At 36.4% G+C, this 14,281-nt stretch overlaps 1 protein-coding gene across 3 annotated transcripts; it reads left to right on the forward strand.

Annotated features, from left to right (window-relative positions):
- The first annotated feature begins 1,796 nt into the window (after positions 1–1,796).
- On the forward strand, positions 1,797–13,038 carry lix1 (limb and CNS expressed 1). 3 transcript variants are annotated; one of them, XM_017451275.3, is made up of 6 exons: positions 1,802–2,212; positions 4,232–4,395; positions 7,630–7,770; positions 8,998–9,093; positions 9,720–9,797; positions 12,179–13,038. In XM_017451275.3, the coding sequence occupies exons 1-6, from the start codon at positions 2,167–2,169 to the stop codon at positions 12,575–12,577; spliced, it is 924 nt and encodes a 307-aa protein (XP_017306764.1). In that variant the 5' UTR covers positions 1,802–2,166; the 3' UTR covers positions 12,578–13,038. The 3 variants fall into 3 exon arrangements, with proteins under 3 accessions (XP_047005868.1, XP_017306764.1, XP_053530602.1); XM_053674627.1 differs by lacking the exon at positions 1,802–2,212 and adding an exon at positions 3,009–3,381; XM_047149912.2 differs by lacking the exons at positions 8,998–9,093; positions 9,720–9,797 and having other exon boundaries at positions 1,797–2,212.
- The last annotated feature ends 1,243 nt before the right edge of the window (positions 13,039–14,281 follow it).

A 14,281-nucleotide genomic window follows, 5' to 3' on the forward strand; every position in this document is an offset into this window, starting at 1 on the left:
TGCCCTGACACCATCGTTTAAACACTGCCTAATACAATGATACAAATGATGGCTTACATGCTGTATACAATATTTATTTTTCAACTTTGCCCTGGGTGCGAAGACCACTAAGAACAATACCTCGTAATTATAAGGTCTAAGTGTGGGAACCTATAAATCAATAGCTAAAGACAATGTGTCTCTGTATTTCCCATCCAGACAGTGGTATTTCCTTTGCAGACGTTTACCATGACTACAGTAAAGATAGTTCACGATTCATATGATGGACACAGAGGTGTGCTCATACATGCACGCACATATGCACTTTTAAAGAAGTTTCTTTGTGCATGGATAGTTTCATGCTGATTGTTGGGAACAGGAATCTTTTTAAAAACTCCCATTTGTTTATGCTGTTTTTGTTTGTTTGTTTGTTTGTTTGTTTGTTTGGGTTTTTTTTATTTATTTTTTTAGAATTTTTATAGGATCACATATCAGCGTAACTCAGTTGAAACCAGTTGCAAATCAGTTAAACACTATTAAGACCAGTGACTTAATAGTATCAATATTGACTGTGTTAATAGTGTCCGATTGACGTAATAGAAATATTAAGTGTCAATATTTCACAATATTGTGAAATATGTACCACATAACAGACATAAATTATTTTTGTACAGGACAAATAAATGATCATAACTGGGTTATAATTTGTTCTGGTTTTGAGCTGAGTAGGATGTAATGCCCTGTGATGTCACTCTCATCATTGCCTAACATTGAATAATATCCATTATAATATCTCAGAACCAATCTAGTACAAACAGTAAATTATTTTCTGGCAGGAATCAGCACAAAAAAGGTTCCAGATTAACAGAAAATGTAAAGTTTCCACATAAGTGAGAATGTATTTGTATTTCTAATGTAGTTCTAAATTAAAATTAATCATAGAACCATGTGGTGTGTTTGTTTTCTTGTCATCCTTCACTGTTCATTCAATAGGCAGTATTATTTGCACCAATCCACCCCAAAAAGTGATTGTCATTTATGCTAAACACCTCTCTCCTTTCCCAAGGCAGGCTCACAATAGGTCTTTGCCCTGAATGGACTCCCAATTCCCAAGAAACCAAGGAGGGAAGACTCAGGGAAGTTTAGAAAGGAGCATTAGATGTTTCTTTCTTTTTTTTTTTTTTTTTAAATGCACTTTGGTTAATGGTCTATACTGAATAGAGCTTAAAATGCTTAGTGTGGAGGCCTGTACAAGAAAATTCTTCATATCGAGGGCTCTATTCACAAGCATGCTTTTGGCTGCTGAGGCCTGTTCACTGAACAATAACCATTCAGGCAGAGTAAATTCATTTGAAATGCATTTTGTACAGTCTGGCCTACACCATGGTCTGAGCTGCACCACTGCTTTAGTTTCAGAAGAAAATTGTATAGTGGGATTAACTAAGGACAGAGTGCACTAATAATGTGATGCTGCTTTCACAATCTTATGAACACATACTCTATGAATTTTAAGTCCAATACAATGTTTGTTTTTTAATATGTCATTTTAGAAAAGTTTTTTTTTTTTTTAAATATAAGTGTTATGTTACACTTCTGTAAGTAGGGTGAAGTTTGCACTTGTGAAATATTTTTCTTTTCCATTACAGCACCTTTTTCTTACACAATCTATAATACTCCTGATAGCATCCCTTCGATGGCGTATGAAAAACAAATAGTTGCTCAATGTACTTTAATCATTTGCCTTTTGAGTTAGATGATGCATGGGCATGTTGAAAGCTTAAGACATAGCATGAATGAACAGAGACGGGGGTCACATTCCTTTGTCGGGGCTTACCCAACTCAGCTCAGTGGATGCGTTCAACAGGCTGTGTGTGTGTGTGTGTGTGAGTGTGTGTGTGAGCGCATGTGTGTATGTGTGTGTAGAGAAGGGGGTTGAAATCTGATGGCCAGCCTCACAGCTAATTAGTTCAGCTTTTGACAAAGGTGGGCCAGCCACAGAAAGGGAGCCGTAGTGCGAGCTTAACAGGGCTCCACACACTGCACTCGAGTCTGCAGGAGAGAAGAGGAGAAGGGTTCCCCTCATACTTTCCCAATCAGAGATAGGGTTTGTAAAGAACTGCTGTTCCTCACCCCAGAACATATGAGAAGGCTCACAGGCATAGCAACAGTGCCTTTGGGACATGCGAGATGACTTCCACACAAGACTCAGATGATGACAGAGCCTTTAAAGACTGTGAGTATAATTTGTTAATCCAGAGCTGCATCTGTACCACTTAATAAGAGTGTTGAGTTTTATAATGCCACCTGCCTCAAAGATGGATAATTATCTGATTGAACTACGCATTACTAATATGAATTAAATGATTAGGTTTTCCACACTACTATTAAATTCAACTGTTAAAACTTTTCAAACTAATTGAATTTATCAACTTATTAAAGGAAAGATTAAATATATACAAATGTGGAAATAAAATTAAATTGAGCTTAAACTTTAGTACAAGCAACTCAAGTTTTCTCACATGCTAATTAAGCTCTTAAAAAAAAGTATATTATAGAAAGTGGGATTTAAAAAGACTGAGAATGAAATAGACCCAGATAATTCCGTCATTTGTATTTGTTAGTTAGTTAGTTAGTTAGAAAATGGATTTCAGCATAATCACACAAACATCAGAAATCGCAACTGGCATATTTAAACAACATATACAGTATACATAAAAAATAAAAATATATATATATATAAAAAGAATGGAATAAATGAATGAATGACCAGACCAGTTAGTCACCAGTTAACAACTATTAAAATAATTATTTGGTTCAAATAGATTTGTGTTTGTGTGAGTTTTATATGTCTGATAAAATATATTGATTTTACAACAGCATGTAGTATTCACTTCCTGCCATGAATATAGCATTTCAAAAATATCGGTGGCGGTCTCTGTGGTTAGTTTTATTCACATAAACAAAAAAGTAGACAGGGCTCCATTATAAAACAACTCTCTGTTCTTACAAATATGCTCCCCTTAAAATAGTACCCAGTGTGTTGGGGGTTTTCTTCATAATATTTTTGCTGACTCTCTACATGGGATGGATTTGATTAAAGTACACTGCTCAAACCGTTACTTGGGGTTATGAAACACATTGAAGCCATCACACAGATATTGCTATCACTCCAGCTTTCGACATTGGTCTATACCACACATTCAGAGCCAGAACACCTGCTTAATTTGATAAATAAGTGTTCCCTTGTGTTGATGTTGGACAACTCTTACATTGCAGTTGAGATAAGTGACAGGCCTAAGCTGGAGATAAATCTTTTCTGTTTGAGGCATGACATCAGCTCTCTGTGGCACACTTCAAGTGTGGGAGATTTACCAGAGGTCTGAAACCACATGATAAAAAAAGGTAAAAACACACTGGGAAAAATGTTGGAAAATAATATTTAACCTAGGGTACTTCTACTCCACAGCTGTGCTGAATATCTATGATATACAAGGTGTATATTGAATATGGTGATAGTAATGTATTACAAGACATGCAGAACCTTTTGAGGGATTTGTGCAAACAACTCACGCAATGAAGACAGAACGTGTGAGAGAGCACACACCAAAACTTGAGAATTCCTTTAGCACATGCTCAAGTTTCTTCCCTGATGACATTTCAGCAGTAAAGCTGGCTTTAGTACAAAACACTAAACTGGACCTAACCCTGTAAATTTCACAATAAGGGCCATTTTCGTTGCTTGGCCCAGTGTTGACAGAACCTGGCCCATCACACTGATATAAGATCTATTTGTTCTATGTCTCATGATATTAAAAATGAGGATTTAGGAAAGAATATCTGGTCCTAGACCAGCATAAAACTCCACATTTTTTTACTTTATGCCGGTTGATGAATAGCTCTGTTATTACAGTACACGGTGAATTCTTTGGCAAGCAGCACAAGTTCAATAAACACCCGGGTATGAATACTTGGCTGTAGATATATACTCATTTCTGGCACTGATAGTTTTATAAGCATGTCATTATAAGCAATTAAACTTACACACCTCTTATCAGTGTTTGACATGCACCTCAGAGAGTCTGCTGCAGGAATACAAAGTAAATGAATAATTTAAAAGATGGGGAACTACTTCAGTTTTCATGGCTAAGCATGTCTCTCAATAACTTCTCACTAAGAACAAATATGTCAAAATCTAATCAAAGACAAATAATGATTAAAAACTCATTTGTCTTGTTTGTCTATGTGTTTGCAGTGAACGCTGTTGGAATGCTGCACCAGTTCTGGAAGCAAAAACAGGTGAACAGTGGCACAATCGAGATAGAGAACCTAGTCGTTTATGAATGTATTCCCTCACCAGGACCTCCATTTATCTGCTATGTCACCTTACCAGGAGGGAGCTGCTTTGGCAACTACAAGGTAAGTGAATTGAATTTGACCACATAATGTGCAGGAAGACTGCCAGGGCAGATGATCTATTTCACTATCAGTGTGCAGAATATTTGTGGGAAATTAACCTCCGGTTGACCATTTGGCAACAATTTTGGTCTTGACAGGTGGTAACGGTGCAAAGGGCATGTCTCAGTGTGGTCCTGCGGCTCTGTTCAATCAGTCCCATCAACACTATTCCTCCAGCCCAGGAAAAGAGAGTCTTGTGTGAAAACTAGGCTTAACAGGTGGTTCTTATTAGCCCAATTACTTCAACCCACTACGCAAAACGATTTCTTTCAGCTGAAGAGGAATGTTTGAGGGAACAGAACCTAGAAAAAACACCCTAATGCTTTTGGTTTATTTATCTGTTTTTTTCTTTCTTTTTTTTTCACATAATGTTGGGTAACGTTACATTTTTTGCATTTTAGAATTCATTCATTTTATTTTTAGTGTAGCTATGGATTAGAATTACCAAGGGCTGGGCGGTACAGCTAAAAAAATGTAACGTTTCATGTCGTTCTGTATCAGTAATTATTGAAAAATTTTAATCTTTTTTTTAAACAAAGACCAGTAGAAAGTAAGGGTTTGAATTTAACCACTGTATTTTTAATTTACCCACTTTATTAAGACAAACAACAAAAATTTAGCTTTAACAGTCAGTCTTCATTTTAAATGAAGATTAAATAAATAAGTGTTAAAGAAACTCTTGAATTTAATAAATAAAATGTTACAAAATGTGTGCAGTGTAAAAGTGTAAACATAGAACAATCAAGGCAAACTTTAAGGGAGATCAACATGGTGCTCTGGTGCTCTGGTTTGTGCTAAACCTGTTAGCATAATTAGCCTAGCCTCATATAAATCTTCCTCTTTAGCACTTACTTCTGGATAACACTGCGCTGAGGTCTGTGTCTGAGGAGTCAAGCTCCTGCTCTGAGGACACTCACTGTCCTCCCCAGAGCTGACATTTTAAACAGAAAATACAAAAAGCAGCAAATGTCACTTTTCTTTCTTGCCTGCTGTTCAGAGTCACACGTACTGTACATGTGCGGAGAACTGCACATACGCACTACAAGTCTCTCGCAGCTTGTTTCTCTGTACTTGGCCAGGACGTGTTTTTTTTTTTTTTTGGCAAAGCTTATACACAACGGTGTTATGATGTTGGTCAGACGAAAAGAATCCAAAAAAAAAAAAACTGCCACACTGGTGAGCCGACACGTCCTTTTCCCACAATCTCCTCGGCAGGTTCTGAACTCATTTTCGCATCTGTTCTGATGTCACGTAGTGATGGCGCAACGAAACACCACAGATACGCACCTTGTTATTGGCTGTTTGCTGGTCACTCGCAGCGCACTCCTTTATCAAGGCATATGATAGGCTGTTTATGATCCAGGGATGGTGCACGCTTGAGGGTTGTTCATGCAACCAAACTTCATGTCTGTTTACATTTTATCGAGCGTTATACTGAATAATTTTTTTGTGTATCGTTACCAATAAAGTTGTACCGTTGATAAAAACCGATACTGTTTTATCACCCAGCCCTAGGATTACCTGAATCAAAAAGAGGATTATTGGATTTTTTGTACATTTATCACTAGGAACATAGGTATATAAAAAATGAACACTTAAATGTCATGGTAAACACTAAGTCTTTGAGAACAATCACTTAGTCTGAAGTGTGACACAGATTGCATAGTCGAGTGCTGTCAGCTAATCCAGAAACCCTTGCCATGATGTTCAGTAACCATAGCTCCAGCTTGAGACTTCTGCTATTTGAGGAACACTGAGGGCCAGCTGCTGCCCTTTAGAGGAACTGAGAAACACCAGGGAGTTAAAGCCAATGTGCTGAGCTGCCTGTTTGAATAGCTTTCGGCTCCTTTGATCAGCCTGTGGGCAACGGAGGCTTCCACGTCGCCTGCCCTGCGAGCGTTTCCTTTCAATGGCCTCGTTTCACGTCCGGAACACAACAGACTAACGCGAGAGGCTTTCTTTAGCCTTTCCCTTCAGATCAAAGAAATCATACTATAGCTAGCCTTGATAATTCCTCATGTTTACTCCTTTCACATGAGTTGGTTGTCTCATTTTTTCTGTCTCTTTGTACATAGTCTTCATTCATCATTATGAATAGGAATGGTGTGGCTCACAGTTTGTGTTTTTGGCATTGCTAGTGAGTGATCTCAGCTCAGGCTACCTCCAAACTCACTCTGATCACTCCAGAATTCCAAACCAATTCACATTTCTAAGATTGTGGGTATGTGCCTATGCTTGAGACAAGCTTCTTAAAATAAAATGGGCATTAGGAAATGAAATCAGCTTAGGAAAACCTCATATGATGGAGACCAGTATTCTAATTATGAATTTTTTAAATAATTTGCATTAATTAATTCCACTCAAGTCTGCTGCTTTTATCGACAATATTTACACCCACCAGAATCTGCTAAATATTAATCTTTTTTTTTTTTTTTTTTAAAAGAGGGATCGTTAAAATTGCATTTTGTTTTTTTTATTTAATCCTGCCCAGAATAAGCTATTTCACATAACAAATATTTACGTGTAGTCCCCAAAACACAATACTAAATTAATTTACACAAATGAACAAGTTCAAAAGTTTACATATGATTGATTCTTAATACTGTGTTGTTACCTGGATTGATCAGTGACTTTTTTTTTATGTTTTGTGATAGTTGTTCATGAGTCCCTTGTTTGTCCTGAGCAGTTAAACTGTCTACTGTTCTTCAGAAAAATCCTACAGGTCCTGCACATTCTTTGCTTTTCCAGCATCTTCTGCATATTTGACCCCTTTCCAATGGTGGTTATATAATTTTGAGATCCATCTTTTCACACTGATGACAGTTGAGGGATTCATACACAACTATTACAAATGGTGTAAACATTCACTGATTTTCAAAAAGGCAACATGATACAGTAAAAGCCAGGGGGATGTAAACGTTTGAACTGGATGACTGGTGTAAGTATATCTATCTATCTGTCATATATATATATATATATATATATATATATATATATATATATATATATATATATATATATATATATATATATATATATATATATATAATATGGCACCTGTGCTGCTGTAATAGGTGAATTTCCCTCTGGGGTGAATAAAGTGATCTATCTATCTATCTATGATTGTACTTCAAAATGTGATGATTTCAATTTGAATATTTCACTCCCTCTTTCCTGTACATCTGTTCTTATTAGTATTGCTACACAAAGGCAGAAGCCAGGCGTGATGCAGCTCGTATTGCTCTGATGAACTCAACATTCAATGATTTGCCCTGTCGTCGTATCACTCCAGAATTCATCGCCCGCAGCATAGAGGAGGCTGTCGCTACCACCAGCGTAAGAAAACCCAACTCCTTATGTCCACTGCATAGTTTTAATAAAGGAAAATAAAAGATTTTTTTATTTATGTAACCAAAAAAAAAAGAATATATTATTTGGACTGAAAAATTCATGTGTCCTAAATAGATACAAATAGAAATACACTGTAGGGGGCGCACGATTTTTTTGTTATCTTTTTTTTTTTTTTTTTTTTTTGAAGGCTCCTGTGGTGAGAACACAGCAAAAAAAAAAAAAAAAAAAAAAAAAAAAAAAAAAAAAAATTCATGCAGCAATCAAATTTCATGCAGGCAATCAAGCAGATATGAAGCTTAGGGAACAAAAATCACATTCATTAACATGAACATGAGTCAGTGCAGTATGCATTTACAAGTTTCCCCCTTAGCAGCTGCCTGATCAGGGTTTAGTTGGTTTAGCTTAGTCTACAAGTTGGTTTATATTTTGGAAAATAGACCTAGCTAAATTTGTTAGAAAATTACAAAGAAATGTATTAATTTTGCACAGTCCTGCTCATATCTCTAGTTAAGACCAGTTATGAGAGGTTGAGGAAATGTCACAGCCAAAATTCAAACAGCATGCTGACAGTGCTGGCATTTCTACTGCTGAGTTTTTCCAGTGTTTTCCAGTGTTTCAGGATGCATTTTTAATTCCAAAAACACTTCTGGTTTAGACCACACCATCTTTGGTTTTAAATCTGGATACAAATACAGAAATATTTGGAGCACTAAACAGATACAGACTGAGATAGTGGCATTGCCATAGAATTGAGTTTGTAGGGCCTATACACTTCTTGAAGAAGACGTATACTCAGTCACCACATTGAATGAGTATTCACACACTGTCTATACTTAAGAAGGGTGTTTACATAGTCCAAATTAGCAAGGAGGAATGCAATTGATTCCAAAACCTACAAAAATCCAACACAAAAAGTTCTGTCCCTTACACTCCCAATGGACTTCCTAGCTTCCCCCAAAACTTGCCAAGTTTTACAATCTGTGTGCATGCGTGTGCGTGTGTGTGTGTGTGTTTGTGTGTGTGTGTTCCCTCCTCACTCTCCTGCCATTTCTCATGTTCTGTCTGAGCCTTTTATTCCCCAGCAACGATTACAACTTGCTTTGATGACAAAGCAAAAGACAAGTTGCAGGATCCAGCCCTCCCACTGCATTTGTGTCTCCTTCAGGATGAGTGATTACTGGCCAAGAAGTCACTGTGATTCACTGTTTTCAGGGTAACATGGCGGATGTGTCAGACCCGAGCACCAGTTTAGGAGCTTATTATCTCATGCTGAAATCCAACACAGGAAAAACCATGCTGGAATTTCAGGTGTGAAGAAAAAAAAATCTCATTATCTTAAAAAGATATTATTTTGAAAAAAATATCTTTACTATAGTCAAATGAGATAATACTTTGTAGTGATTCTAATGCAGTTAGATGGCCCGTGATGTTTCTAATTGCTTGTAATGAACTTAGACCTACAATACGAGAGAAGCTGAGGCTGATATGCAACGATAGCAGCCCCTCCGCTCAGTAGCATAAATCTTTCTTAAAATTTTTACCTTAAGCTAATCAGAGGTTTGGAGGACAGAATCTTCTCAACTTCGAGTGCAATGCATGGATTCTATCCAAAAAATACATTCAATTTCCTATCCCATATGACGCATGTCATGACCCTAGACATGATGCATGCACAGTTAACTTGTTGAAAAATAACTCAAGTACTGTATTTTGAAATACTTATGGGGTCCGCATTAGTCTTAGTTATGAAAAAACAATGCTAGATCAATGTAACTTTAAATGTTGATGTTACAATGTGCTAAGCTCTAGAGACAAGTTACCAAGCTTGCACATTTGTGTTGAATTAGAGTCATTAGTGGTATGACTAGTCATGATCAAGATGTGAAAATAGTGAATAGTAATGAAAAGTTACAAAAAAAATTCTCTTTTTTAAGGAATTAATGACAGTGTTTCAGCTGTTACACTGGAATGGGACACTGAAGGCTTTTAGGGAGAGGCGATGTAGTCGTCAGGTATGTCTAACTCTACAACTTTCTAAAAATGGGAGATCTTTTTTTTTTTTTTTTTTTTAAACTTTATTTTATTTTATTTTTTATTGTGGTGAGAGTAGTAAAGGTTGTAGAAGCCGGATGTTCTGTTCAAGATATGTCTCGCCATCACCACAACTGAATTTATATCAATTCAAATGTACTGCATTTTAAAATATCTAATATATCCAATATATATATATATATATATATATATATATATATATATATATATATATATATATATATATATATATATATATATATATATATATATATATAATTTAAAAAACAATATGTTTGGAAATATACACACAAATAGACACTTCTCCCATGCTTCATGAAAGTAGATAAATTATGAAATTTAGATTTTGCTTCATTTGCATACATAATGTTTGAACACTTTCATTTAACATCATTACCTGATCTGAACCTGATCTGTGTAATGTTACATGTCATTTGGTTATTTTTTTAATGTTCAGTAGATAAACTGTGACAAGTATAACTTTTAAAGCATTTTAAGCACAAATAAACGTTAAAATCACTTTTAGTATTGTAGTACCACTACACTGTTAAATTCTTGAAACTGATTAGTCAGAAGGTGTTATCCTGGCTGCAAGGAAAATCACATATATATATTAAGCCACTTCTTCTGTTCTGTTATTGTTTCTGTAGTAATAACTTGTATGGTGGATGCGCCATATACTAATCTAAGCCAAATAATAATCTATTTTTTTTCTTATTATATTCAAGTGACAAAACAATTGTTTATAGCTGTTTATAATGAAAGTCACATGTTCCCAACCCTGCAGTCCTTCCTGTCCTGTAGATTTAAGTGGTTTCCCTGCTCTAACACACCAACTGCAACTCATACCAGGCTGTAAATTAGATGATTAATTGAATCACTTGAATTTTGGGAGTAGGGAAAATACTGAAACCTGTGACAATGGATAATAGAAACTAACTTGCCTTGTGGATGTTCCATACTGAATTGTTTCAGAAATTAAAACAAAATCTAAGATAAAACAAAGGCAACCTGAGTAAACACAAAATACAATTTTTAATTGATAATGCTATTTATTGAAGTAAAAAAGTTACTAATTCCCAAAATCTATGAAACTGCATTCATAAGGGGGTTCAGCTGGACTAGACATAACCAGGTCTGATGACTGCAAACCCTGTTCAATGAAATCAACACTTAAATCGACTTAATTAAACACTTTTTCAACAGCATGAAGTTGGTTGAAAGGTCTTGCTCAATTACACACTGGAAAGAAATTCCAGAAATGATGAGGAAAAAGGTGAAATACTTCAGTCTGGGAAGGGTTACAAAGTTATTTCAAAGCCTCTGAGACTCCAAAGAACCACAGTGAGAGCCATTATCTCCAAATGGAAAAAAACTCAGCACAGTAGTGAACCATTCCTGAAGTGGACGACCTTCCAAAATTCCTCCAAGAGCACAGTAACTACTCATCCAGGAAGTCACAAAAGAGCCAAGGACAACATCCAAGGAACTACAGGCCTCTCTTGCGTCAATAAATTTCACTGTTCATGACTCCACTATCAGAAAGACACTGGGCAAAAATGGCATCCATGGAAGAGTGGTGAGGTGAAAATCACTGCTAACCCAGAAGAACATTAAGGCTCATCTGAATTTTGAAAAAGCACACCTTGATGATCCTCAAACATTTTGGGAGAATGTTCTGTGGATTAATGAGTCAAAAGTGGAACTGTTTGGAAGACAGGGTCCCGTTACATCTGACGTAAACCAAACACAGAATTCCACAAAAAGAACGTCATACCTACGGTCAAGCATGGTGGTGGATGGTGGTGGATGGTGGTGGAAGTGTGAGGTGTGGGAATGCTTTGCTGCTTCAGGGCCTGGGCAACTTGCAATAATTGAGGGAAATATTCTGCTCTCTACCGGAAAAAATTACAAAATGTCTGAGTCCAAAATGTCTGAGTCCGTGTCAAGTTCGAGTACAAATTTACCCGAGTTTGTGAAAAGTCCGTTCATAATTGGATTTGAGTACTCCAACTCTAGTGTTTACTCAGATTGCCTTGTTTTATGTTGTATTTCGTTTGAAGATCTAAAACTATTTAGTATGAGATATTCACAAAAACAGAAGAAATCAGGCAAATACTTTTTCACACCACTGTAACTATAAAATGATAAAATGTATGACATGTTCTCAGATAAATAAAAAAATAATGTTAGTTTTACCAAATTGTTGTGGCATAAGAGGAATAAAGTTATTCAGGATGTCCTATTATAGGAAAATAATCCACTTCAAGGTGGTAACATGATTTCTGATCTGTGTCTGTGTGTGTGTGTGTATGTGTGTGTGTGTGTGTGTGCTGAACAGGAGGTGATCAGCTACTACTCTGAGAAACGGCTGGATGAGTGTATGCGTAGTTACATGGCTCTGGACTGGCTGCAAAGGGAGAGGAAGAGACCAGGGCTGCTCTCACGTGAGTTGCAGCTGGCCCTTAGAGAGTTGGCCCAGGGTCGGCAGGCCGGCCGAGAGCTCCGCTTCTACAAGGAAAAGAAGGAGATCCTCAGCCTGGCGCTCAGTCAGGCCTCCACTGAGGAACTGCAGGCCTACTGTGGGGAGGAAGACGTAAAGTGCTGGAGGAAAGGAGAAGCTGCATTGGAGTATCTTGCGCGTGGGGGCCACTGTCTGGAGGGTAGCATGGTGGATCCGTTAGAACATTGCCAGTTTTATTACCTGGAGAGTGGGAGTGACAAAGAGTCACTGGGCTGAAGTGTTCGGGCGTGTTTGCGTGCGTGTGTGTGTGTGTGGTGGGGTTTGGGTGAAGGCAAGGACTCACATTCAGGAAAAGAGCCTCCATGTTGTATATTTTCTACTCCTCTGTAGAGTTCTTTTTCAGTGTACTGTAATATGTTTACAGCCAAATGAGCTGCTGTGTAAATCAGATTTATTTAGTAGTAAATGTGTTAGTAGTACATTTAGGGTTCGAACTTCTGGAGAGCAGCGCCAGCTCTCTTATTGTTTGGACTGAGAATATTATAACTTGGTTTTTGTTGCGCAAAAATCATTTTGTATTGCCTTGGGATGTGGAAGGGAATGTAAGTAAACACTGATACTTTTTGCTTCGGCCACAGGGTGCCGCCATATCCTGTGAATGGCTGGTGCCCACAACTATGGTATAAGATATTTCTTCCCCAGATATGTACAGGTCATTTTCCTAATAAACTGAATGAAAAGCAGTTTTAAAAAACCCTGAATGTTTTGTGTCTGAATGCCTCTCTTTAATAGTACTTCATATGCATTTTGTCATTGTGAACACTCTTAAATCTTTTGATAGTTAAGATTTATTAGATTCCTAAAGAGGTTCTACTTGAACCATTTTTAAATAGGTAAACAGTCATTTTTATGGTTCTTCATAGAACTTTTATGGGTTCCCCCAGAGGGACAAATCATTATACATTTAATAGTGAACATTTTCTAATAGTGAAATTTAAGATTTATATTTGACCTATTTGAACTAACAAGAAAATACAGCTAACTAGCCTATAATTGACCAGTCTGCATATTGGATTTATTCACGTACAGTATCACGGATGCTTAGTTTCTAGCAGTTTCTAATTTCTGAGACACCTTGTGTACTTCATTAACAAGAGTTATTTGGTACTAAATGATTTCATAAGTACAATCTTAAATATTCAAAGTTGTTTAGCAGGAGGGTACACATAATACATTCACCTTCACTATCTTCAGTGTGTACATTCTTTTTCAATAGTAATCTAATGTTTACAAACAGAAATTTCATCACAGGACTTTAAGACAATTATAGACCAACTCATTTCTTCCTAATATTATAGATACAAATTACATCCACACATTTATGCTAATTATTTTTTTATTGAGTGCAATAGCCCTAGTTCAGAAAAAAAAAAAACATAACCACAGGGAGTCATTAGTATAAGATTCTCCAGTTCAAGGGTATCAGTTTAACTAGTGGGGGGGAACAAAAAAAAAAATACAAACAAAAAAAAAGGTCATATGACATCTTGGTTTTTTTAGGTAGTACAATGTAAAATCTCAGTGCTGGTAAATACATTATGTCTCTCAGGCATCTAACTCTTGATGGTCCAGATGAAAAAATATGCTACAGTAGATGACAACAAATATTAACAATCTCTCTTATTAGTTATACACATTACAGTTTTGTTGCTGTTTCACTCTTCCTGTGTATCCACTCTAGGTTGATGGAATGACAAGAGACATTATAGTCATTATATAAAATCAGTTTAGTCCACTATTCACAGTGAAAATTCATCACTGGACCTTAAGACAACTATAGGCCAACTTATTTCTTCCTAATAATATAGATACAAATTACATCCATGCATAATTTGCTCATTATTTCCATTTAGGCAGTGCAATAGCCATAGTTCAGAAAGAAAAAAAAACATAGGAAGTCATTAGTATAAGATTCTCCAG

The sequence above is a fragment of the Ictalurus punctatus genome, chromosome 22 (assembly GCF_001660625.3).
Source record: "Ictalurus punctatus breed USDA103 chromosome 22, Coco_2.0, whole genome shotgun sequence".
Taxonomy (NCBI): Eukaryota; Metazoa; Chordata; class Actinopteri; order Siluriformes; family Ictaluridae; genus Ictalurus; species Ictalurus punctatus.